At 41.4% G+C, this 21059-nt stretch overlaps 1 protein-coding gene across 3 annotated transcripts in view; it reads right to left on the bottom strand.

Annotated features, from left to right (window-relative positions):
• nudcd1 (NudC domain containing 1) overlaps positions 1-21059 on the bottom strand; it is a 182514-nt gene that overhangs the window by 37812 nt on the left and 123643 nt on the right. For all 3 annotated transcript variants that reach the window (XM_072260768.1, XM_072260776.1, XM_072260785.1), the window contains one exon: positions 14325-14450. In XM_072260768.1, the coding sequence (XP_072116869.1) occupies positions 14325-14450 (126 nt within the window). The remainder of the gene's footprint in view (positions 1-14324; positions 14451-21059) is intronic.

Below are 21059 nucleotides of genomic sequence, written 5' to 3'. Positions count from 1 at the left end.
TTCATATTACAACCAAAGAAATTGGCTTCATGGAATCTGACAGCAGAGGAGGCAGTCTTTCAATCCAGCACACCCAAATCAATTTTCTCAAAAAGCCATAAAAAACTAATTTTCAGGCTATAGGAATCACTGACAAGGCCAACAACATTTATTGTCCATCCCCAACTGCCCTTAAATGAGTGTTTTGTTTACCAATCACACAAACTAGTCTCCCCTCCTTTGACCCTGTCCACACTTCCTGCTGCCATGGGAATACATCCAACAATAATCAAGGACCCTCTCACATCACTCATTCTCTCTTCTCCTGCCTACCATTGGGGAGAAGCTAAAAGCTTGAAAGTACAAACCACCAGGCTCAAAGGCAGCTTCCACCTTTCTACTTATAGGCTCTTGAACATACCTCTCATACACTAAAAGATCAACTCGTGACCTCCGTGCTTAGTTCCTCATGGCCCTTGCACTTTATTTGTTTACCTGTTCCCTGTAACTACAATACTGTACTCTGCATTGTTTTCCCTTTTGCAATTTCCTTGATGCAGTTATATATGGAATGATCAGTTTGGATGGCACTCACAGTATCTCAGCACATGTGACAACACTATAGCAAAACCATTTCAGAATCAGCTACTTTGCTGTGGGTCCACAGTCGCACTTAGTCCAGGCAGAATGGGCATCTGTAAATCAGACTTTTTTCTTGCAAAAATCTAGTAGCTATATGGTTACCATGAGTAAAGACTTTATGTTAGGAAACAATTTTCAGATTATTAACAGAAAATGGGTTTCTCGATGGAAGTCAATCTACTAATTAAACCCTTGTCCTACCACAGCCTCTGCAATTAGTGTCTCCCTTGTTGGAACTTGATAATTTTCGATCCCAAGGTTCTTTTAGGAGTTCAAGAATGGGTAAAAAAACTTTGATTCTTCATGATTGCTTATTTAAAGTTTAAACAAAGAAACAAATACTAAACAGACTGAGGAACAATAATACAAAGCAAATGAAAGATACAGAAGAAAAAGAGATGGCGTCTTAGAAAAATTGATCACCTTTATTGTCCAGATAACAAAATCCAATCAACAGTTGCACTATCATAGCATGTGAGTAACACTTAGCCAAACTAACTGAAAAGACAACAAACCGTTATACTGTGCTTCCGCCAGTACGTTTAGATGAAACACTGAAAAATACGAGTTTGTTAAAGATACAAATTATTAAAAATACAAGTTATACCAGTCCCAGTAAAAAAGGAAACTACAATTAAAACTGCGATTTTAGACTTGCATTAAATCAACAACTATCTTATAAAATGTATTTAAAAAAAAACAACTGATTCCAACAATCTCCTATTCACATCTCACTGGAATATGTTTCTACATTATTAAAGTGTCTTCACTTAAAAGAACTTCACGTCAGCAGAATGTAAGTTTGAAAGACACCATAGTATTAATCCTTCATTAAGTATTTATCCTATTCCCTGTTGAAAATTACTATTGTATCGGCTCCCACGATTCTTTCAGATTATAACCAATCGATATACAAAAAGATTTTTATCTTGCCATGAGGTGTTTCTACCATTTAACAGAGCTCTGTCCTTTCAGTCTATTTCCCCTTATTTTATCAAAACACCATGATTTTGAACACTTCTCTTTAATCTCCTCTCAACCATCCTTAGTCCTCTTTAAATTCATAAAAAAAAGACTTGAATCTTATTCTATGTTGTATCTTTTTTCTTATACAAATAATTCTGGTTTGAAGAATGAGTGGCAGTGGACTCCTCTGAATAATTCATCAGATATTTGTGCCAGTGCTATATTCCTGAGGCCCAAGTGACAGATGTGCTTCACTTCAGCTTCTGGATTAGAAGATTGTGGGTCCAAACCATGGCCTGAAATTTTCAGGACAAAGACCACAACAGATACTCTGGTGCATCATTAAACTCTGCACTGGTCTTTGCTGTCTGTTGAACTGCTCTCTCAGACACACATAAAATGGCTCTGTAGCAACATTTCAAAGAGAAGAAAAATTATTCCATGTGTCCTGGCCAATATTTATCTCTTTAGTAACCACATGAAAGATGATATGGTCACCTGGAGGTGGGGCAAGTCAAGATGGCGTTAAACGGCGACTCTTTCGCTTGCATCTTTGGCAACAGCTCTATTTCTCACTTTGATATCTCTTTTTGTCCTTTTCAAGGTTCTTTTGAAGACCCTGACCTGGAGTTACACTCTGACTTCAGTTCTTTGTGGGAATGGGATCTGCTCACAGGGCCTCACGACCAACCGCTTTTTGATATCGCAAGGACGCAGCCTAGAAGATGAGTGTGCCTTCAGAGTTCTGGAATTTTGTGGCTCTGGGAATGATCCTGGGCCAGTGCCCCAGACTGAAGCGTCGCAAGAGAACACAGAACATCGGGAGTAGTGGGTGTCTGTCCGGAGAGCTGCGGCTTTTTGGTGCTGAATCTCTGGGTGCAGAGCTTGAAAAAAGCGATGCAACAGACTTTTAACATCGTAAATCAGCGAGTTGTTTGTTACATCTCCCCTTTCGCTGTGAAATGGGGACACCTCTTTTTCCCTTATTAGGGAGAGAGAGTCTGTGTGTCGAATTATCTGGTGAACAAGTAGTTATTGGGGTACAGCAAGTCTGTGTCTTTATTGATGCTTTGCTGCACGTTTGAGTGCTCGGTGGAAGGTGCTGATGATTTTTGCTGGAGGGGACCGGAGGGTCGGTCATTGCCTTGCTGCTGCTTGTGTGTGGGAGGGGGAAGCTGGGGGGGGGGGGCTTTGGAGTTCTAAAGTTTTAACTGTCATTCATTCTTTGGGGGCACTCCTCTGTTTTCATGGATGTTTGCGAAGAAAAATAATCTCAGGATGTAAATTGTATACATTTCTCTGACATTAAATGTACCTATTGAAGCAGTACATTGCTGTTTTTGGCATATTTCTGTGCTTAGATTAATTGCACTGTTTCTGATACTACAACAGTAATTGCATCAGCAGTCATACATTGGTCCCACAGTACTTCAGGCACGTTCAGAGCCTGTGAAAGACAATAGAGGATTGCCAGTTCTTTCTTTTTCCCCTTTCTTTGGCAAGTGACCAAGGGAGGAACACAGATGGACTTGTGAGGGTGAGGAAGTGTACAAGTTAGTCCGCAGGTTTCAATAGGGTTCCACTTCTGACAGCTGTTTGTAAATCAGAAATTAAAAAAATACAGTGTGGGAGAGGATCACAGAAACAGCTGAGATGGGAGAGTGAGTAGGCTCGGGAAGAGAGCCTCACTGAGTCAGTGAGGGAACGAGTGCATCTGCTCAGCAATCCCGGCTGTTCTTGGCCCAACCAAACCCCTAAGTTTTGCAGTTTAGGATGGGGGATGGGGGGGGGGGGTTGCTGGGAGGGGTCTGCATACATAAAAGGTATGCATAAATACTCCATTCCCACCGGTTCAAGATGCCTGCAGACCCACCAAATCCATCCCCATTTAAACCTGCTGTTCTCCAAAATGAACAGGGTGTCCATGAGTCAGTGCTTGCAGAGGTAATGCAAATAAACAGCTCAAAACAAAATCACCATTATCTGGGCTCACCTTCAAGGTGTCAGCAAGTAGCTGAGCAATAATATGCGGGAAGACAAAAGATAGACTTGGATTTCCACTGATCTTTCCTGCCCGTCAGGATGTCACAAAGCACTTTACAGTCAAAGAAAAATTACTGAAGTTGATGTCATTATGCAAACACAAGACAATTTGTGCACAGCAAGCACTCACAAACAGTGATCACAATGACTGAACAATCTGCTTTGGTGATGTTAATTGAGGATTAAACATTGACCAGCTCCTGTGCAGCTCTTCTTTAGATCAGTACTCTGGAACCTTACACAGACATCCCGCCCTGCAAAAACTCATTTCAGGGAGGTCTCAACCGGAAGTCTCAACCTCATAGCAGTCTGTGTCAATGAATTCGTTAATTTTGCAAGACATCAAATTCACAAGTGTTTTATGAGACAGCTGACTTCTGAATTCTGTCTTAATGTGCACATTCACAATAGCTGCTGTCTTGGTTGATAAGCAGGCATAGTGTTTTGATATTTCTGAATCAGAAAACATTTTCCTGAACAGCTTGCCTGTGGGCTTACACACTTGGAATGGCAGGTTATGCTCAACGATTAAAGATATAAAGTACATCTCAGCTCTAGTGACCTTCTCTGTCAGACTTTGGTTTTCTGCTGAAAAGAACTGTGAAATACTTGAGCAGCCTTCTCTGCGCTTAGCCTCCCTAAAAGAAATAAAAGCATAAGGTGTATCCTTATTACAGGTGTGTGCCGCTTAACGGCCATTCAGACAACATCCCATCGTGTATATGTCCATAGTGTATCTCTCTCACACCCACCCACACACCCACCCTGCGATAGTCGGGATCAGAGCTTACATTTTTACATCGAAATGGGGGATTTTAAATGAGTGATTTAGAAGTTCTGTATCTTCAAGTTCAAGTTTATTGTTATCTGGCTGATGGTCCACACACGAAACAACCTCTGTCCGGACCACGGTGTAGCCACAATACATATATCACGCACACCACATAAAACAATATAGTACCATATTATTTAATAAAGTGTAATTCAAAATGCATATAAAGTGTGCAGCACAGGTAAACAGTTTGCTGTCCTAATGACGAGACCTCGGTGGGGGCCGGGTATTTATTAAAATCAGTTTTTCTTCTGAAAACGGCTGTGCTTAAACCCAGCCTTCAGGAAAAAAACCCTGAAGAATTTGCTTGCTGCGAGCACGTTTTTAAAGATGTCTTAGCAGACGACTTTGGAATTTTGCTCCAATTTAAACCCCGCTCTAATCCCCTTTAAGATGCCAACGCACCCCGCCTGTATAGGACAGCCTCGCGTAGTCAGGTTGTCATCGCCAGCCTTGGGAATTTCTCCGCCAGGCTTTTGTACTTCATCACCAACAGTTGTCCGGATCATTTCAGCGTCATTACAGATGACAGTAACTGAATTGATGGAATATGGAAGAGAGAGAGAGGTCAACTGTAAAGCCTACCCATAAAGAAAATTAATAGGTCTACTTAGCACAAAGAGGGATCAAGCAGGATTCATTCATTTTCTTTCTTTCTTTTTTCCCCCCTCTCCCTCTCTAAAAAAATCGATTTCCAGGATATTGTATATAATTTGCGGGCATCAGGGAGCCGCTATCGATATGCGGGAGACTCCTAGAACTCCCGGGAGAGGTGGGATGTCTGAACTTACACAAGACAGTGGCTGCATTTGTGATCCAAAAGGCTTCAGTTCAGATACTGCTCTCTGGATATTCCTCATTGATGGAGCAGGACTCCGTTAGCATGCCCCAGTGTACCAACCAGGAGCGGCATGCAAACCCCCAACCTTGATTCAAAGGCACCAAGTGCAAATATCTAAGTAGAGATGACTGGTGTGAGACCTCTAGAAGGGGACACAACAACACAGGAACACAGACAGCAGCACTAATCTACCCCAGGCAGGTCAAAATGCAACAACTCTCTTTTCCTATATTAGCCTTTAATAGACATTAGTCAAATCTTCAAATCCATTAGAAGGCAACACTATGGTAAAAAAACATTTTTATATATAGTACTGTGCAAAAGTTTTAGGCAGGGTACCTAAGATTTTTGCACAGTACCGTGGAGCAGACAGCCAGTTTGTAAATCTGGCGGGAGCAAAGGATGCTGGAAATGGGTGGTGCAGGTACAGACACAGACACACTCAGCCCTGAGACAGCAGACAAGGTCATTTGATTCCAAATGATATGTTGATCATTACAGAATGCCTCTCTGGCGCTTCCCACTCCATTCCCTCTCCCTTCCCCTTTTCCCAACCATGATTGCTCTCTCTCTGCCCTCTTCCCACTCTCAGTCCACATTAGAGACCCATATCAGAATCAGGTTCTTCATCACTCACATACATTGTGAATTTTTTTTGCGGTAGCTGTACAGTGCAATACATAAAATTACTAAAGTACTGTGCAAAAGTCTTAGGCACCCTAGCTAAATATATGTACCTAAGACTTGTGTACAGTACTGTATATCTTGTGTTTGCTAAATAATTTGATAATTGATTTTGAAGATAATTACTGGTGCTGGTATACGCAGCTTGAAAACTAAACTCCTAATTTTACTTAATAGTTTTGAGGAGTGCTTTTAGAAGTATTATTATTCACCAACTATTTGGAGACATGTTAAATTAGCACAGACTAACTCCACCACTTGATTTAAACCAAACATTAAAATGCCAGAGACAATATTCAATGCTAAGACACAGTGCATGCAACAGCAGAACTTAACAGATATTCCTCCTTGGTTTGGGCAAAATTACCACTGGAATTAGAAAGATAATTTAATTTAGACCCAAAAATGTTCATCAAGTAGCAATACAAGCTAAATGCATGAACTTCATTACATTCGACCTTAAAACATGACGATTTCCAAACAGTTCAAATTAAAACAAATAGTCATTTATACTCATATCACAACATTACAGTTCTACTTAGGCAACTGATTTGTGACCAACAAGCCATGAATATTCAAACAACTATTTTAATTCATGAGAATTAAGTTTCAGCTATTGCAATATTTGATATCACACATGTCCAAAGGCACTTCAATGAAATAGAATTGTGTTAATGAACCAGAAAGGAATTCATTTGAACAACCAAAACATTGCATTGTATCAATGAATAAATATTCTATTCTGCATATTCTATGATCAGTTTTCCCTCTGCAAGACAAGGCATTAATAGTTTTCTTGCACTGCTTCTATTGTACAATCTTAATATGTTTGATAAAATCATTTTTGAATCTCTGTAGGGTGATATTTCAGTGAAATGCGGCTTCTCTACACTCCATCACATGAACCTTCATAACTGGCAGCAAAAATGATTAGCTTTCATATGACATAATGCTTCTGCATGCAGATATCGATTAGCTTCAGGACTGCTCTATTCCAGGTCAATCTCAACAAGTTGATAAATAATTTCATTTGATATCTCAAGGTAAAAATGAACAGAATAAGGTTTACAGTTTTCAATCTTTTTTATTTTCAGTGCTTTGGCATTCTCCAGTTATGTAAAACTCAGCATCTCACCAGTGTGCTCTGCTAGACGAAGGTTCACCCCATCAGGAGAGGACACTATACTATCTAAACACACAGCCGAAGACGCCACTCAATGTGCTGGGAATGGCATTAAATTGACATAATTTTGTCAGAATATATTTTTCTGATAAATTTCATTAGCAAAACATTTCTAAAACACTCCAGGCTATATAAGATTTTCAAGTGCAATACTGGTCATCACAAATTATCTGATTCTACAGCCAAAGGTTCTCAATAACATTGGCTTTCCTTAAAAAAGATTCCCTTGGTTTTCAAGTTACAGTGATGTTTTCCAATGAAAAATTAACGAAGCTTGCAGCTCTTCTGGCTACAGGTACAATGTTTATTTCAAAACAGTTAAATAAGTCCCTTGTGTATTTTGTGGCTCAGGTTCAGCAAGAAGAAACAATCAAGCTCCTTGCATAGATGATCGTTCCAAAGTTCTGAAACAACCTCAAAGCAAAGATGAATGAGGAAATCACTTGCTGGTTTGCTACTAATCTGGAAGCACTGTGCCATGACAAACTGCCTCTGGTGGGTTGTGCTAGGAGTCCCCCACTCTCCCAGACTGGAAATAAAGAAACAATAGACAAGGACCTGTTGGAGCATGTGGAAATGTTTACATACAATACCAAAGCAGTAGCACGTGTTCTTTTTAAAAGTTAATCAAATTTTAGTACATTAGAGTTTTCAGGAACCAAATTGTCACCTTTTCTGTTACAAACCCCTACAGTTCAATTACTGGTGTAAAAGGAGGTAGGATTAAATCAGTCACATTGACCATGGTGATATAACTGCTTGATTTGCAATTCAGAAATAAACAACCTCAGAATATTTGGATGTTTTACCAGAATAACAGTTAAAAACTCCCGTAAAAATCAAAACACAGCTAATAATTCCAGTTTAGAACTCCAGCTCCAGCTGGTGATGTGCAAATATACTTTGATTACCAGCAAAGATCACACTTCGGATGTTATCTATTACTCGTTATCTGGTGCTTTGACCCAAGTAATGAAACAAGTGTTCCACTGCTACTTTTTCTTTCAAAAGACCCCATGATCAGCCTCTGGGTCTCCTCGTACATAGTAATTTAGTGGCCTGAGTGGACCTCTCTCCCTGTTCAATAATATCTGGTCTCCACTCCTGCAAGGCATTACTCACAAACTCATTTTCAGGTCCCCTGCTGTCATAAGGTGGAGATGTCATTCCACAATGTTCCTTTGTATGTTACAGCTGCAGTCCAAGGAGTGTTAATGAGTCTATTTAAAGTGCTAATGTGTGCTGGGACTTGCATCAAATAAAAAGATATCAGGAAATTCTATTATATAAAGCAGAAAAGGATGGCTGAAGTGAATATAGGTTCTTTGGAAGATGAGAAGGGAAACTAATTTTGGGTAATGTGGAAATGGCAGACTTCGAACAACTATTTTAGAATCATAGAGTACTACATTACAGAAACAGGTGCTTTGGCCCATCAGGTTCATGCTGGCCTGGTCTTCAGTCTAGTCCCATCTGCCTGCATTTAGATCATAGCCCTCTGTACACTTCACATCCATGTACCTACCAAAACCTCTCTTAAATATGTGACGTCAAACCAAGTTATCAGACGATTGATGCTAATGAGAGAGATAAGGGAGACAATGGAGAAACATTCAAAATGTTAATGAGAGAGGAGAGAGAGCTTAACGGAAAAGAAACACAATTCAGGATATTGACAGACTGGTTGCTTTGAACCTGAACTGTTTGAAGCTTGATGGACAGGCGATACCCCAGCAGGGGGATAAAAAGAACAGATTCACTAAGGCACGGGACAGACCACGAGATCACGAGATAACGAGACCCTGGAAGAGCAGTGTGCCCCCACAAGTTGGTGCGAGTTTGGAGGTCCGGTTCGCGGAAACCGACCATAGACTCACAGGGTGTAAAGGTACGATCGGTGGGAACCTGGTGTGTGTGTCCGCCCTTGCCTGGGTGCCGGGTTCACCGCGGAAGAACGGTTGTATCCGGAACGGAGGGGTCACAGTCGGTGACCACAGCGGGATAGAAGACATCAAAGGGTCTGCCTGAAACCAAATTGCATCTCTTTCTCTCTCTCTCTCCAACGGCACAACTGCGAACTGTACTAAGCTGAACTGAACTCTGCGTCACTTAAGACTGATCATTTTACCCCTAGACTGCGATAGAGCTTGGTTTCATTCCTATTACCCTAGTTCTGTGTACATGCGTGTATATCATTGCTAACCTGTTGCAATTATATCCTTGCGATTAGAGTACTGTGTTACTTATTTCTTTAATAAAATGTTATTAGTACCTAGTAATCCAGACTCCAACGAGTGGTCCATTTCTGCTGGTTTGGCAACCCAGTTACGGGGTACGTAACAAATATTACAACTGAACTCGCATCTAAGCACTTTAGCTGGCAGTTTGTTTCACACTTGCACCATCCTCTGAATAAAGAAGTTCTGCCTCAGGTTCCCCTTAAATATTTCACCTTCACCTTAAACCTATGACCTCTTGTTCTAACCTCACCAATCTTAAGGGAAAAAGCCTGCATGCATTCCATAAGATATAGAAGAATTATAGGCCATTTGGCCCATCAAGTCTGCTCCACCATTTCATCATGGCTAATTCAATTTTCCTCTCAGCCCCATCGCCTGCCTTCTCCCCATATCCCTTCTTGCCCTGACCAATTAAGTATCTATCAACCCTACTCACCCAATCTATACCCCTCATAATTTTGTATACCTCTATAAGATCTCCTCTCATTCATTTCAAGAGGACTAGAACATGAAAGCAAGGATGTAATATTGAGAATTTATAAAGTACTAGTGAGGCCTCACTTGGACTATTGTGAGCAGTTTTGGGCTCCTTATCATAGAAAGGATGTGCTGAAACTGGAGAGGATTCAAAGGAGGTCCACAAAACTGATTCCAGGATTGAATGGCTTGTCATATGAAGAGTGTGCGATGGCTCTGGGCCTGTATTCACTGGAATTCAGAAGAATGGGGGGTGACCTAATTGAAACTTTTCGAATGCTGAAAGGCCTTGATAGAGTGGATATGGAGAGGATGTTTTCTATGGTGGGAATGCCTAAGATCAGTGGACACAGCGTCAGAGTAGAGGGGCATCCTTTTAGAATGGAGATGAGGAGGAATTGCTTTAACAAGAGGATAGTGAATCTGTGGAATTCATTCCCACAGGCAGCTATGGAGGCCAAGCCTTTATGTATATTTATGACAGAGGTTAATAGGTTCTTGACTGGTCATGGCATGAAGGGTTGGGGGTGCGGGGTGGGATGGAGAGGCAGGAGACTGGGGCTGAGAGGGAAAATGAATTAGCCATGACAAAATGGAGGAAACACGAGGAAATCTGCAGATGCTGGAAATTCAAGCAACACACACACACAAAATGCTGGTGGAACGCAGCAGGCCAGGCAGCATCTATAGGAAGAAGTACAGTCGACGTTTCGGGCCGAGACCCTTCGTCAGGACTAACTGAAAGAAGAGATAGTAAGAGATTTGAAAGTGGGGGGGGGGGTGGAGATCTGAAATGATAGGAGAAGACGGGGGGTGGAGCTAAGAGCTGGAAAGTTGATTGGCAAAAGAGATACAAGGCTGGAGACGGGAGAGGATCATGGGACGGGAGGCCTAGGGAGAAAGAAAGGGGGAGGGGAGCCCAGAAGAAGATGGAGAGCAGGCAAGGAGTTATAGTGAGAGAGACAGAGAGAGAAGAAAAAGGGGGGGGGGGATAATTAATAAGTAAATAAGGGATGGGGTAAGAAGGGGAGGTGGGGCCTAGCAGAAGTTAGAGAAATCAAATTGTTCATGCCATCAGGTTAGAGGCTACCCAGATGGAATACAAGGTGTTGTTCCTCCAACCTGAGTGTGGCTTCATCTTTACAGTAGAGGCGGCCATCGATTGACATATCAGAATGGGAATGGGACGTGGAATTAAAATGTGTGGCCACTGGGAGATCCTGCTTTCTCTGGCGGACAGAGCGCAGGTGTTCAGCAAAACGGTCTCCCAGTCTGCGTCGGGTCTCACCAATATATAGAAGGCCGCATTGGGAGCACTGGACGCAGTATATCACCCCAGCCGACTCACAGGTGAAGTGTCACCTCAGCTGGAAGGGCCCTCCTCCCCTTCTTACCCCATCCCTTATTTATTTATTTATTCCCCCCCCCACCTTATTTCCTCTCACTTTTTTTCTCTCTCTGTCCCTCTCACAATCACTCCTCGCCTACTGTCCATCTTCCTCTTGCTCTCCCCTACCCCTTTCTTTCTCCCTAGGCCTCTTGTTCCCTTCTCCAGCTCTGTATCCTTTTTTGCCAATCAACTTCCTAGCTCTTAGCTCTATCCCTCCCACTCCTGTCTTCTCCTATCATTTCGGGTCTCCCCCTCCCACTTTCAAATCTCTTACTATCTCTTCTTTCAGTTAGTCCTGACGAAGGGTCTCGGCCCGAAACGTCGACTGTACTTCTTCCTATAGATGCTGCCTGGCCTGCTGCGTTCCACCAGCATTTTGTATGAAATGGAGGAGCTAAAAGGTCCAATTTTCTCCTATAACTTATGGTCTTAAATGTTCCTTTGGATTCATCAGTTGCGTGGTGAGGGGGAGCCTGCTGGATGGGCAACAACTTGTTCTCCATATCGTACTGCCCTGGCTTGCATGTTGACTTCAACATCTATGGTCGACCCTGATCATCAAGGCCATCAGAAAGCAGAGAATTAGGAAAAGTCAGTGTTTCTCTGGCTGGCAATCAGTGGTGAGCGTAGTGCCACAGGCTCAATGCTAATCCCTCTACTGTTCACAATACACATTCATGATTTGGAAAAGGGATCCAAATGTCACATATCCAGGTTTGCTAATGACTCTAAATTGAGTGGAAAAGCAAATTGTGGACAGGATGCTGATAATCTGCAGGGAGAATCAGATAGGTTAAGTGAATGGGCAAGGGTCCGGCAGATGGAGTACAAAGTTAGCACATGTGAGTTCATTCATTTTGGAAGGGAAAAAAAAAGAGAAAATCAGGTAATTATTTAAATAGTGCAGAGGCACTTGGGTGCACTGATGCATGAATCACAAGAAGTTGGCTGGCATGTATGACAGGCTATCAAGAAGGCAAATGAAATGGCAGCCTTCATTGCAAGAGGGATTGAATTTAAGAGCAGGAAGATTATGCTGCAGCTATACAGTGTACTGGTGAGGCTACACCTGAAGCAGCATACAGTTCTGGTCACCTTATTTAAGAAATTATATACTGGCTTTAGAGGCAGTGTAAAGGAGGCCCACCAGGCTAATCCCGGAGATGAGGGGGTTCGTCTATAAGAAGAGACTGAATCTCTTGTGATGATATGCGATAGAATTCAGAATAATGAGAGGGGATCTTATAGAAGCAGACACAATTACGAAAACCGATAGATATGATCAAAGCTGGAAGTTGTTTACACTGGTAGGTAAGAGTAGAACTAAGGTACATAGTCTTAAGATATTAGATCAAAGATCTTGGACAGAGATAAGGAAGAACTGATTTTTCCAGAAAGTAAAGAATCTGTAGATTTCCCTATCTAAGGATGCAGTAATGGCTGCCCCTCTAAATATATTTAAGACATAGTTAGGTTGATTTTTACATAGTAGGAGAAGTAAGTGTTATGGGGAAATGACAGGTTGGTGGAACTGAGACCACAATCAGCTGAATCACAATCTTACTGAACGGCACAGCAGACTCGATGGGCCAGATGGCCTTCTATTTCTTTTGTGTTTATGTCATTTTTTTTAGACTAGCCAGGGAAGAGTATATGCTGTCCCTGCTAAAGAGCTTTGCCAGTGCCATCAAACCAACTATCTGCTCCAGACTACGCAATATAATTGGCCCAGAATGCTTCAAAGGGCAGCATGTATGGCTCTGAGTCAGCCGGCTGCACATGCAAGTGTGTTCCAAACATTAATGCAAAGATCTATTCTAGGCTGATACCTCAAGGCCATAAGAACTACACCAGACTGTCAAAGGTGTTAACTTTAGGAGTTAGTCTCTGAGTGCCCTGCTTAATATTCACCCTAAACCCTCATCACTAAAACAGATTGTTGGGCTGTTTGTGGGAGTTTCCTCTGTGCAAATTATTTGTCATGTTTCTGCAACAAAGACTGGACCTCTAAAGCACTTATAGGTTATAGAGTACTTTGAAACTGACCAAAGTTAATGAATTAGTAAAGTCCTGGCAATTCAACACTGACATATGTGAAAATATGCAACACAGGCTAGGCTTCCAGCCAAGAATCAGAAAGGTTTGTTGCTGGAAAATTATCTGGCAATTGCTAAAGGTAGTAATAGGATTCAGAACAGGAGAAAAATGGTCAAACTTAGCTACAAAATGACTGAAAGAATACTTGAGATAACCTCACTAGAACATAGTGAACAAAGAATATTCATCTGGACTACAGCTCAAAGACTGAAAATCTGCAATATCAGTGCGGCAGAATTGATCGATAAAATCAAGAATAGCCCAGGTGTAAAGGGACGAGTTATAGAAAGGATTAGAGAAGGCCAAGCTTCAGAGTAAGGGAGGATATCAAAATATATCAAATGTTAATCAGTAATCTCAGATAATTTCTTCAGAGCTAAGGAAATAGGAACAGAAGATGTCGCAATTGGCGAGGAGGAAATGGTTAATGTTTACCAAATAATGGTAAATGTTTGGCAAAATCTGTGAGGCAGGGTAACACTGGTAGAAACAGAGAAACTGCTTAGGATACAGATGAATTTTTTTTAAACCACTTTGTATGAGCTTATTCTAAACAAACTTACCAACTATATTCTATCCTTCCATCCCTAGTGCTCATTCTGAAGTTGGGACTGCAGAAAGATCTAAAGATCAGCAGCAAATTTTTTCCAGAAAGGCTGAAAATAGCATTAGAACTGGGCCTGGCCCCAGGTCTAAAAGTACTGCTTCAGTGTGGGAATTCTGAATGCAATGGCTTCTGTGATACATTTCATTCTGGTATTTGATATACAACTCATGAATAATAATATCATAGAGAAAACATATCTGTCATTCAATGCAGACCACTTTTTAAAATGCACGTGGCATTCGATGACTTTGTGAAAGATTTAGTAGTTCATGTGTAATGAAGCGGTTAAGGGCAGCAACAACTCCCAGTTCCACCAGTTATAAAACAGGTAGGTGTCTCTTACCACATGTGTTGCTTTCAAGGTGTTGCTATCAAATCGTGTTAAACTGGAGGTATCCTCGGGGAAGCGGTCACATTCTTCCAGCTCCTGAGCATTGCAGGCTTGCTTGCCTCTTTCAGGATCTGCATTCTGTCAATCAATTATACACAAGAACATAATATCAAGGCTCCAGAGTCTGCAGATATATACTGCCATGCTCTTAACACCTTACTCTTCTACAGATGGTGCTGACTATTGCTGGGTAATGCCAAGCAGTGAGTTTTAATGGGCAATCAGTCACTGATGCATCACCACTCTATCACACTGTCAAAGCGCCACATACACAGTTTATAGCAGTTGCATCTTCCTGCATCTAGCATGTTGAGCCACTTTACATAGATAGACATAGAATAGTACAGCACAGTACAGGTCCTTCGGCCCACAATGTTGTGCCGACCCTCAAACCCTGCCTCCCATATAAGCCCCCACCTTAGATTCTTCCATATACCTGTCTAATGATGGTTGTTTTTTTATTCACTCTAGAGTGGTGAAGGACTGCTTGCAAATTCTCCCCCATTTAGATTTCAGTCAAAAGCAGGATCTCCAGGTCTGTATGACTCAAAACCACCTCATGCAGTGAGCAATATTGAAGACGCAATGGAGTAGGATTCTAGTATGTATCCTTAAAACACCGTAAGCATTAAATTTTTTGAAATATAATGACAAAGTTATTCCCACATTTTAACAAAGGCTGAATTAAAATCGGATTACAATGAATGACGCAGGGTGGATAAATCAGGAAATTGCATTTCCTGTTTATGTAAATAAGGACATAAGAAATGGTTGATCTTCAGCCTCTGCTCCATTCATTAACCAACTTACTTAACTCCCTTAAAAACCAGAAAGCTATCGATCTTTGCTTTGAACTTACACAATGACCGAGCCTCTTTAGCTTCCTTGGGTAAAGAGTTCCAAAGATTCACCTCATTTTAGTCTAAATGGCCAATCCCTCATTTTGAGAATAACTCCGAGTTCTAGATCCCGAAGCCCCAGGAAATACTCTCTCTGCATCCGCCCGTTCAAGCCGGTAACAGTTTTGCAAGTTTCCATTAGATTACTTCTCCTTCATCTAAACTGTAGGCTGTAGACACCACGCCCAGTCAATCTGTTCTCAAACAGTAAAACTTTCATCCCAGGTACCAGTCTGATGAACTTCTTCTCTGGAGAGTCTACGCTTTTTTCTTTAGGCAAGGAGATAAAAGCTATACATATTACTCCAAGGGCAGTCTTACAAGCACCATGGAGTGGTTGCACTAGCACCCAGAAACAATTTCATGTAAACTGAACAGCTGCACAGGTAGAAGAGCCATTGCCACACGGTGCTGGTGGACCAGATTAGATTGTGACCTTAGGTGCTGTCTGCATGGGGTTTTCCCATTGTTTGTGGGGCCAGGAGCATTGCACAGGAGCTTGCATTCCATATCCAAAAATGTTTCAGGTTGGGAGGTTAACTGGCTACTGATAATTGCCCCCAGTGGGTAGGTGAGTGGTAAAATGTGCGGGACATTAATGTGAAAATGGGGAGAATAAAATAATAGCAATAACTTTATTTATAAAGCACTTTTCATAGATGATGTAGTTTTACAATGGGATAAAAGTACAAACAAGAAAACACAAGACAAAAATATGCTAGTTAAAAGCAAGGTTTTGAGTTGGCATTTAAAAGTGTCAACTGAGACTGCATTCCTTATAGTTTGAGGTATTGAATTCCAAGGCTTAGGAGCATAGTTTGAAAAGCTGACCTGCCAATTATCTCTTGAGGGAGACTTTAAATTTAAGAGTCCAGAGGAAGACCTGAGAGTTTGAGAAGGATTATAAAACAAAAATGATTCTGTGACGTACTTCAGTCCCAGATCATTAAGTGCTTTAAAAATGAATTTTAAAAAAATTTAAAATCAGTTCTTAAAAAGGTACAGGAAGCCAATGCAGAGTAGCTAGTACACTAGTTATGGGAGTGATATGTTCCATCATCCTGGCTTTGGTTTAAAGTCCAGCAACAGCATTCGGAATGAGTTGAAGTTTGTCAATAGATTGCTTTGGAAGGGGTTCATAGATGGTGTCTATTTTGACATGTTTGTTTATGGAGTTATCTGAACAGAGCCATGCTTCTAACAATTCTTGTGCCTGCTTTGCGTTTGCCAGAATGTCCGCAGTGTCCCAGTTAAACCCCTAAGGGCCAAAAAAACACGAGGTAATAGAATTTAAAGGTCAACTGAAGGGACAGCCAATCAGGACTGAAACAAGCAAACAGGAGGGGGGCTATATAAACGCGAGCACTCCCAGAGAGAAACAACAACTACACATTGCGGATGGCACCTCGACTTCTGATGAAACATCTACAAGCTAACTGCCAAGCTTGGCTAATACCACAACATCAGGTACATTGTATCTCTTAGAAAACTGGTCTCCAAGACACAAAAATAAATTTCTCTAAGATATCTGAACAAAACCAATTTATGGCACTACCAGTGAGGCCAATGCATTTCTCAAGGTGATTAAGGAGAATGTAGTGGTCAATTGTGTCAAGAGCTGAACTTAGATCTAGAAGAATTAGAATTGAAACTCTGTTGGTATCAGTGCTGAGCCTAGGTTGCTGACAATGTTGGTCAGGGCCATCTCTGTGCCATGGCTTGCCCTACAATCAGACTGAAATTATTCTGGAATATTGTTCTCATTCAGAAAATTATTGAGTTAGTTGAAAATTACATTCTCAAGAATCTTGCCCAGGAAGGGAAGATTGGATATAGGCCTGTAGTTAGTTAGTACTTCACTATCAAGGTTTGACTTTTTAATTAGGAGTTTGACAGCCGCAGTTTTGAAGGCAGCTGGAAACTCCAGTTTCAAGGGACATGTTAATAATTTTCCTAACAGAATTGAAAACACTATTAAAAGAGTCCTTAAAAAGTTTAGTAGACACAGAGTTGAGACAACAAGTAGATGGCTTGCTCTTTGTTACAATCTTAAAGAGTTCTGAATCAGAAATATTTCTAAATTTTGACATGGTTACCATCTTTTTAAGAGGTTGGTTGTAGAGTTACCAGTATCTGTAGCTATTCTCTCCCTAATGGAAGTAATTTTATTGATAAATTGCAAAATCCTCACATTTTGTGGCAGATGGTCGACTGGGAACATCATAGGTTGGGCACGGTTGAACAGTTGGTTTATAGTTGAGAACAATATTCTTGAATGACCACTATTCTCCATAATAATCTTGGAGAAATAGGCTTTTCTTGCAGAGAGGTGCCTACGTTTTCCTTTAAAATATTATAGTGGACTTCTAGTTCAGTTTTACTTCATTTTCTCTCAGCTACTCTGCATGATCAGAATTCATGTACAGAATTGTTTAACCATAGAACCATAGAAACTACAGCACAGAAACTGGCCCTTTCGCCCTTCTTGGCTGTGCCGAACCATTTTCTGCCTAGTCCCACTGACCTGCACACGGACCATATCCCTCCATACACCTCCCATCCATGTATCTGTCCAATTTATTCTTAAATGTTAAAAAAGAACCCGCATTTACCACCTCATCTGGCAGCTCATTCCATACCCCCACCATTCTCTTTGTGAAGAAGCCCCCCACCAATGTTCCCTTTAAACTTTTCCCCCCTCACCCTTAACCCATGTCCTCTGGTTTTTTTCTCCCCTTGCCTCAGTGGAAAAAGCCTGCTTGCATTCACTCTATCTATACCCATCATAATTTTATATACCTCTATCAAATCTCCCCTCATTCTTCTATGCTCCAGGGAATAAAGTCCTAACCTATTCAACCTTTCTCTGTAACTGAGTTTCTCAAGTCCCGGCAACATCCTTGTAAACCTTCTCTGCACTCTTTCAACCTTATTTATATCCTTCCTGTAATTTGGTGATCAAAACTGAACACAATACTCTAGATTCGGCCTCACCAATGCCTTATACAACCTCATCATAACCTTCCAGCTCTTATACTCAATACTTTGATTAATAAAGGCCAATGTACCAAAAGCTCTCTTTACGACCCTATCTACCTGTGACGACACTTTTAGGGAATTTTGTATCTGTATTCCCAGATCCCTCTGTTCCACTGCACTCCTCAGTGCCTTACCATTAACCCTGTATGTTCTACCTTGGTTTGTCCTTCCAACTTGCAATACCTCACACTTGTCAGTATTAAACTCCATCTGCCATTTTTCAGCCCATTTTTCCAGCTGGTCCAAGTCCCTCTGCAGGCTCTGAAAACCTTCCTCACTGTCTGCTACACCTCCAATCTTTGTATCATCAGCAAACTTGCTGATCCAATTTACCACATTATCATCCAGATCATTGAAATAGATGACAAATAACAATGGACCCAGCACTGATCCCTGTGGCACACCACTAGTCACAGGCCTCCACTCAGAGAAGCAATTCCCTACCACCACTCTCTGGCTTCTTCCATCGAGCCAATTTCTAATCCAATTTACCACCTCTCCATGTATACCTAGCAACTGAATTTTCCTAACTAACCTCCCATGCGGGACCTTGTCAAAGGCCTTACTGAAGTCCATGTAGACAATATCCACTGCCTTCCCTTCATCCACTTTCCTGGTAACCTCCTCGAAAAACTCCAACAGATTGGTCAAACATGACCTACCACGCACAAAGCCATGTTGACTCTCCCTAATAAGCCCCTGTCTATCCAAATGCTTGTAGATTCTGTCTCTTAGTACTCCTTCCAATAACTTACCTACTACTGACGTTAAACTCACCGGCCTATAATTTCCCGGATTACTTTTTGATCCTTTTTTAAACAACGGAACAACATGAGCCACTTTCCAATCCTCCAGCACTTCACCCGTAGACAGCGACATTTTAAATATTTCTGCCAGGGCCCCCGCAATTTCAACACTAGTCTCCTTCAAGGTCCGAGGGAACACTCTGTCAGGTCCCGGGATTTATCCACTTTAATCTTCCTCAAGACAGCAAGCACCTCCTCCTTTTCAATCTGTACAGTTTCCATGGTCTCACTACTTGATTCCCTCAATTCCATAGATTTCATGCCAGCTTCCTTAGTAAATACAGACACAAAAAACCTATTTAAGATCTCCCCCATTTCTTTTGGTTCCACACAAAGCCCACCACTCTGATCTTCAAGAGGACCAATTTTATCCCTTATAATCCTTTTGCTCTTAATATACTTGTAAAAGCTCTTTGGATTATCCTTCACTTTGACTGCCAAGGCAACCTCATGTCTTCTTTTAGCCCTCCTGATTTCTTTCTCAAGTATTTTCTTGCACTTCTTATACTCCTCAAGCACCTGATTTACCCCCTGTTTCCTATACATTTCATACAACTCCCTCTTCTTCTTTATCAGAGTTGCAATATCCCTTGAGAACCAAGGTTCCTTATTCCTATTCAATTTGCCTTTAATCCTGACAGGAACATACAAACTCTGCACTCTCAAAATTTCCCCTTTGAAGGCTTCCCACCTACCAATCACATCTTTGCCAGAGAACAACCTGTCCCAATCCACACTTTTTAGATCCTTTCTCATTTCTTCAAATTTGGCCTTCTTCCAGTTCAGAACCTCAACCCTAGGACCAGATCTATCCTTAATCCATGATCAAATTGAAACTAATGGTGTTATGATCACTGGAACCAAAGTGCTCCCCTACACAGACTTCTGTCACTTGCCCTAATTCGTTTCCTAACAGGAGATCCAATATTGCATCCCCTCTAGTTGGTCCCTCTATATATTGATTTAGAAAACTTTCCTGAACACATTTTACAAACTCTAAACCATCTAGACCCCTAACAGTATGGGAGTCCCAATCAATGTATGGAAAATTAAAATCCCCTACCACCACAACTTTATGTTTCCTGCAGTTGCCTGCTATCTCTCTGCAGATTTGCTCTTCCGAGTCTCGTTGACTATTGGGGTGGTCTGTAATACAATCCCACTAATGTGGCCATTCCTTTCCTGTTTCTCAGCTCCACCCATAAGGACTCAGTAGACAAGCCCTCTAATCTGTCCTGTCTGAGCACTGCTGTAATATTTTCCCTAACAAGCAATGCTACTCCCCCACCTTTCATTCCTCTGCCTCGATCACATCTGAAACATCGGAACCCTGGAATATTAAGCTGCCAGTCCTGCCCCTCCTGTAGCCAAGTTTCACTAATTGCTACAACATCATAATTCCACGTGTTAATCCACGCCCTCAACTCATCCGCCTTCCCCGCAATACTCCTAGCAATATATACACCTCAGAAGATTTTTACCACCACTCACAACCTTTCTATCAGCGGATTTGCTTAAACTTTCAACATCATTTATTTTCACCCCAGCCACACTGTCAGCTCTGGCACTCTGGTTCCCATCCCCCTGCAAATCACGGTGATGTTTTGTGAAGCAATTTCTATTTAACCCTAAGTGGGGCCACTGTGTTTAATATCCTTGCCAAATTATTGTTGAAAGAATCACCCATTTTATTTACTAAGTTTAAGTCACATGGGTTAGATAAACTAGCCAGCTCAGAGAATTTAAGCTGCATTGCAGCATTAAGAAACTACTTTTATAACTGTAATTTGTTTCGTGGTCTTGGTTCCAGGCAGGAGGGCATCAAAAAGTACACAAAAAAGATCAGAGAAAGCGGTATCAGACAGAAAGACAATAATAATATTTAACCCTTTTGTCATTACTAAATCAAGTGCATTTCCAAGTCGATTGATGGGCTCAGAGAC

Source organism: Mobula birostris, chromosome 1, assembly GCF_030028105.1.
Source record: "Mobula birostris isolate sMobBir1 chromosome 1, sMobBir1.hap1, whole genome shotgun sequence".
Lineage (NCBI taxonomy): Eukaryota > Metazoa > Chordata > Chondrichthyes > Myliobatiformes > Myliobatidae > Mobula > Mobula birostris.
This window is presented reverse-complemented; position numbering and strand designations above follow the sequence as displayed.